The sequence below is a fragment of the Aphelocoma coerulescens genome, unplaced genomic scaffold (genome assembly GCF_041296385.1).
Source record: "Aphelocoma coerulescens isolate FSJ_1873_10779 unplaced genomic scaffold, UR_Acoe_1.0 HiC_scaffold_60, whole genome shotgun sequence".
Lineage (NCBI taxonomy): Eukaryota > Metazoa > Chordata > Aves > Passeriformes > Corvidae > Aphelocoma > Aphelocoma coerulescens.
Genome location: NW_027183949.1, coordinates 1890648 through 1896719, shown reverse-complemented (window position 1 = coordinate 1896719; position 6072 = coordinate 1890648). Strand labels below are relative to the sequence as shown.

Below are 6072 nucleotides of genomic sequence, written 5' to 3'. Positions count from 1 at the left end.
TTGAAATAGAATCAGCTGCCAGAGGCCAGCACAGAAATTGCCTCTGGAGTGTGGAATGAAACAAAAAAATCCACCAGGAGAAAGAGGAAGCAGAACTTCTGCACTCGCTTCATTGCTTCTTCCCAGCAGCAGGAGACGTGGATGTCCAGAGGTACGTCCCGCTGCTGCTGACCACAGCGAGAGCACAGCCTGCTGCCCAGTCCCAGCGGGAACCCGAGCCCAGCCCGGGGAGCTCCCGCAGCGTCGGCAGCTCAGCGGACGCGGTGCCAGGGCCGCAGCCCCGGGAACACGCCCGCCCATTGTGGGGCAGCGGCGCAGGCCCAATGTCCTGCGGCCCAAACTTGCTGCTGCTGCTGCTGCTACGCAAGGCCCATCCTTCTCCCCCTGCTCCTCTCCCAGCACGGCGCAAATTGCACCTCGCGGGATGCTTCCCCGGCGGCTGCTCAGGCGCCCCGCTCCTCTTTCCACCTGAGCGTCACTGCGGAGGAATCTTTGGCGCACTTCCGTAAGCCCGGGCCTCTCACTCGTGCTGAATCGGGGATGCAAATGGCCTTGTTAGGAAAGTCAAAAGCCAAGGGAACGGATTAGGAATTATTCAAAAAAAACTACCCTTCTTCCAGGCAAGGTACACCAAGTCATTTCCCGCATTTCTCCTTTGCTGATTCTTTCAGTCGCCTGCTCGGCGAGCTCCAGCTTCTTCTGCTGCTTCCTGTGAACCGATTGCACTCTCGATTTGAGCACCAACGCACCAGATGTGCAAGCATCTACGCTGAACTCAGAAACCAACTGCCTCTGTCAGACCATTTTCACAGTCCAGCTCACTTGCAAGATGTCCACTGAGAGCTTGGAAGGATTAGCCCCCAGCTCTCCACTTCTGGCTGCAGGCTCCGGAGATTCTTTCTCTCCATTCAGCCAGCCTAACAATTGCTGCTACCCTCTCCTCCTGTTTCCTTAGCCTACAACAGTAACGACGAAAACCTTACCCACGGCACAACTCGCTAGTCCACCAGGAGGAGAAAGGACAAGTTGTCAAGCTCTCAAAACCTTGGTCCTGCTTTGCTGCAAGAGTCCTGCTGCACGCACAGTGTGGCAAGCCAAGAGAAGCTGCATGTGATGGCACATCTTGTGACAGGAGCTCCAGCTCGGTCTCCAGGAAAGGGTCTTGAAAAGAGCAAACATCACTGTGGACAAGATTCTTGCAAAAGCAAAACAGCTTCCCAGAAGGGACATGCAAACGGAAAGAAACAACCCAAGATGTTCCCGTATACTATTAATTGCTTCCCTTCTATGCTCCCCTTTTCTGTCTTGCACTAGTTCTACCTCACAGTCCTTCCAAACTGATCTTACCTCAAACACCTAGGACTTAGCAAGTTTGAGACACTCTACAATACCAAGAGCTACACACAGCTTGCCTTCTCCCTGTTTGGCTTTGAAAGCAATGCTGGAGACCCCAGAAGCCTGCCAAGGGAAGATTTTAGAGCCCAGTGCCTTGCTCGGCTCTGGCTTCTAGAGACAGGGCATGTGCTCCCATGGGACTGCACCCTCAGCAGTGACAATAGACAGCAGCAGCAACAAAGGTGATTCCCATGACACTGTCGCAGGGCTCAAGACTCCGTGTCTTGGCTTCACATGGCAAAGCTCACTGTCCGTTTGGACAGACTCAGCATCCAAACTAGTCTGCTTTTCTACCTGTGTCAATGAACAGCAGGAGAGGGAAACCAGCCAACAGTTTCTTTGCAGAGAGGGCCTTTGTTCCAGGCTGAAAGTGCTGGATTGGCAGGGAGGAGGCAAACAGCTGAGAGCTTAGCTGCTCTATTGGACCGGCATCAGAACTCAGCAAAAAGAGTGTTTCCATTCTTTTATTTGAAGCCTCCTATCGGCAGTCTCCGATTTTCACCTGGAACCGGACAAGAAAACAGCAACAGCCCTGCCGACGAGGGCACCGCGCCGGGCACGGCCCCGCCGCTCGCACTGCCCACGCCGAGCGGCCGGGGAGCAGCGCTGCACCGCGCAGGGGCTGCACGTCTCCCTCCTCACGTCCTGCTCTGCCCTCCCACGGGGCTGCCTCTGCCTGGCGCTGGCAGGCTCCTCATTCAGCACTTTGCTCTGCTCCAGGCAAAAAGCGCGGACAGCGCTTTGGTTGCTCGCGAGCAAGAGACCGCGGCGCGGGGCGAGCCAGCAGCAGCAGGGGCAAGTTGCAAGACTGCCGCAAGGAAGAGTTACAATCTGGTGAAGAAGAAGCTAAACAAGACGGTGCGTTTGGCGCGGCTGCGGGAGGAAGAGATGCTCCGGGACTCCGCTTCGGCCCCGGAGCGGCCCGTGCTGGCCCGGGGCGCGCGGGGCTCGGCCGCGGGGCGCGCGGGGGAAAAACGGACACCCGGGCAACAGACACACGGACACGCGGACCAACGCTCCCAGCGCTTCGGCGGCAGCAGCGGCAGCAGCGGCAGCAGCAGAAGAGCAATACAAGAGCAGCGGTTCTCCAGACCCTCTGCGTTCCTTCTCCTGTTCCTCCTCTCCTTCTCCCAGTGTCCCGCATCCCCTGTCCCGCTCTCCCTTCAGTGCTCCACCCCCTCCGCCCCTTCCGCGGCCTCCCTCTCCCCATGCCAGGCCGGGCCATGCGCCCGGCCCGCCCCCGGCCCCGGGCGGGGCTGCGCCCTCCCCGCCCCCGGGCGTCCCGCCGCGGTCTCGCCTCCGCCCGGCTCTTGCCCTACTGGCGGTGGCGCCGCTGGGCGGGCATCAGTGCCTGCCTCTTGGGCAGCACTGTTAGCCTCTGGCTCCGGCTGGCCCGGCCCCGGCCCCGGCCCCGGCCCCGGCCCCGGCCCCTCCCGGGACCCGCCGAGGAGACAGACGGCGCGGCCGCTCCCGCCGCGTCCGCGGCGTCTTCCCCGGTCCGAGCTCTTCCGCTCGGCAGCGCGGCCCCCGCCCCCGAGCCGCCGGTGTCCCCTTCGAAAGAGGCAACATCTGGGGATACCCGGCCCGGGGCGGTTGAGGAGCGCCCGGCGGCCGTTTCTGGCCCCGGGCCGAGCGCTGACAGCCGCGTCTCGCCGGCAGGGAATGCGCTGCAGGGCCTGAGGGAGCGCTACCTGGAGGGTTCGCTGCTGGGGCGCGGCGGCTTCGGCAGCGTCTTCGCGGCCACGCGGCTCTCGGACGGCGCCCCGGTGAGTGGCGGGGCCGGCGGCGGGCGCAGGAGGCGGGGGGCGGAGGAGGGCGCAGGAGAAGGAGGATGGGGCTCGGCAGGGCGGGCGGCGAGCTCAGCCCGCTGCTCCCCTTGGCTTGCAGGTGGCCATCAAATGGGTGCCACGGACCCGCATCCGTCATTGGGGCGAGCTGGTGAGTGAGCGGGGGGGATGGGGTGGGGGTGGTGGGCAGCGGGAGAAGGCGGGGCGTGACGGGCGGGGATGAGCCGAGGCCCGGGAGGGTGGAAGGCGCCAGGACGCCTCGGGGGAGAGCGGGCGTGGGGGCAGCGGAGGGCGCAGAGCATCCCGGGCTGGGCGAGGGCTTCCCGAGCCCTGGCACGGCATCAGCCCCACTGACGGCATCGTGCTCCTCCCGCAGCCCAACGGCACCAGCGCACCACTCGAGGTCGTGCTGCTGGACAAGGTGTCCACCGGCTTCCCTGGTGTGGTGCAGCTCCTCGAGTGGCTCGAGCTGCCCAGCAACGTGGTGCTGGTGATGGAGCGGCCGGAGCAGTCTCAGGACCTGCTCCATTTCATTCGAGCGCGGGGCTTCCTGTCCGAGGAGGTGGCACGGGAGCTGTTCCGCCAGGTCCTGGAGGCCGTGCGGCACTGCACCAGCTGCGGGGTCCTTCACAGGGACCTGAAACCAGAGAACATCCTGGTTGACCTGGCCACGGGCCAGGCCAAATTGATTGACTTTGGCTGCGGCACCTACCTGCAAGACACAGCCTACACCAGCTTTGCAGGTGAGTCCTCGCCGGGGTAGGCTCCCGGTGCCGGCATCTCGCGGCCCAACCTGGCTGTGGCAGCGGGGATTCTCCCTTTTGATGCCAGTCATGGGACCGAGTTTTCAGCCCAGTTGCTTTTGAGTGCGGGTGGCCGGGGGGCCATCTTCCAGCCCTGCTGGCAGCCTTCGCCAGCCACTCTGCCCAGGACTGGCGCTGGGGCTGGGGCAGCCAGTGTGACAAAAACACACCCGTGGGTGGGGGTAGCAGAGGGGGGGGGGCCAGAAGCTGTGCACCCGCCGGTTTGGTGTGCAGGCAAGAACCGGCTTGGACTGCTCAGCTCGCCTTGTTTGCCTTGGCTTCAGAATGTTTTTTTGGGGCAATGCAGGCAGGGAGGGTGAAGGCATGGTTTTCCCACCCCCGGCACTGAGCGGGTTTTCCCTTTGCATGGAATGCTTTAGCCTTGCCAGGGCTTCCGCTGCCCTCTTGTGACACCGGTGGCTTCTTTTACAACCCCCAGTTTGTCCACAAGTCACAGGCGCTGGCGAGAGGGCAGCGGGTCATGCCGCGTGCCACCGGTGCGGCCCCTGCGTGCCCAGGGATGCTGGGGCGAGGCTCCGGGAGCAGGCAGCATCCCGCTAATGAAGTGCCTCTCTATTCCGTAGGAACACCAGCGTACAGCCCCCCGGAATGGACCCATTTTGGCTGGTACTACGGCGAGGCAGCTACCGTCTGGTCCCTGGGCATCGTGCTGCACCAGATGGTCTGCGGGCGGCACCCGTTCCCGAAGGGCCGGAACATCAGCTGGGGCCAGCTATCGCTCCCAGAACGGCTCTCTCAAGGTGGATGCTCATCCCTGCGGCACGGGGGGAATAGCAGTACTGGGAGACAGCAGCGGGCTCATGAGCATCCCGCTCTGGCAGCTGCCGAGGAGGTGGCACATGCCTCGCTCTCCTGCTCTCCTCCAAAACAAAGAATGGATGGGAAAGTTCAGGCACAGCTCGGAGCCCCCATGGCATGGCCTGGGCATGGCAATAGTGGGGCAAAGCGGACAGGAGCCTTCTGCAACTGACCGGCGCTTTCTGGTTTCTCCCCACAGACTGCAAGGAACTGATCAGATGGTGTCTGTCCCTGCACTCCTTGGACAGGCCCTCATTAGAAGACCTGTCGTGTGATCCTTGGCTGCAGGATATTCATCATCCATAGAAGAAGGGAGAGAGCCACAGGCACACTTTGATCCAGGGAGCCGGTAAGTTACAGCTCCACACGTGCCTTGGCCAGAAGAAGCCAAGAAACGCAGGCTTTTTTGCCCTGCCTGTATTGCTGCGCAGGGGTCGTCAGATGGGGACCCGCAGCCCTTGTGCTGGCGCTGAGCTGCTCTTCCCAGCACTGGTGGCCGCCGTGCAAGCTGCTTTTGCTTGTCCTGCTTCACTGACAGCCGGGGCCCTGGGCGGGGCACTGACAGCCTGCTCTCAGCCGCAGGGAAGAAGGAGCCCCTGGAGAAGCTGTACTCCTGCTGCTGCTGGAGACATGGAGGACGACGTCAAGGATGGCAAGCTCTTCCTCGACCTGGCCACCGGCAAGCTGAAGATGATGGGCTTCGATTCTGGCACCTTCTTCAAAGCCAGGCTCCACAGCGAATTTACAGATGAGTCCACAGCCAAGGGGATGCTCCCAGATTTGGGCATTGCACGGCCTGGCCGGGAAGCAAAGGTTCCCCCCTTTGCTGGGGCGGATGCAACTAATTCTTCAGCCGGCTGCCAAGCTGCTTTTCGGCAGGGCGGGCGGGATGGGCTGGGGTGCTTAGGAAATGGGAGTCGGCCCCTGGCCCTGCCAACAGCCCCCACCGCCCACTGTTCCCCGGGCTGGGGCTGGGGCAGCCAGCCCGACACAAACAAGCCCCCATGGCAGGAGCAGAGGTGGCACTCCAGGAGCTGTGCACGGGCTGCTTTGTTTTGCAGGAAAGGAAGGGCTTGGGCTGCTCCACTCGGCTTGTTTGCTTTGGGCTCGCTGTGCCTGTTGGGGGTCAGTGCGGGGGGGAGGGGAGAAAGCGTGGGCTTCCCTCGCCCGAGGGTGGGTTTTTCCCCAGCATGTAGGGAAGGTTGGGCCTTCCTCAGGCCCCCAACAGAGAGAAGACTTTTTACCTTTTTTCTTGTTTCTCCTTTTTG

General features: G+C 62.6%; 1 protein-coding gene across 1 annotated transcript; it reads left to right on the top strand.

Moving 5' to 3' along the window:
- The first annotated feature begins 2603 nt into the window (after positions 1 to 2603).
- LOC138102013 (serine/threonine-protein kinase pim-1-like) lies at positions 2604 to 5110 on the top strand. Its single transcript, XM_068999763.1, has 5 exons — positions 2604 to 3161; positions 3283 to 3333; positions 3559 to 3925; positions 4570 to 4746; positions 5004 to 5110. The coding sequence occupies exons 1-5, from the start codon at positions 2604 to 2606 to the stop codon at positions 5108 to 5110; spliced, it is 1260 nt and encodes a 419-aa protein (XP_068855864.1).
- The last annotated feature ends 962 nt before the right edge of the window (positions 5111 to 6072 follow it).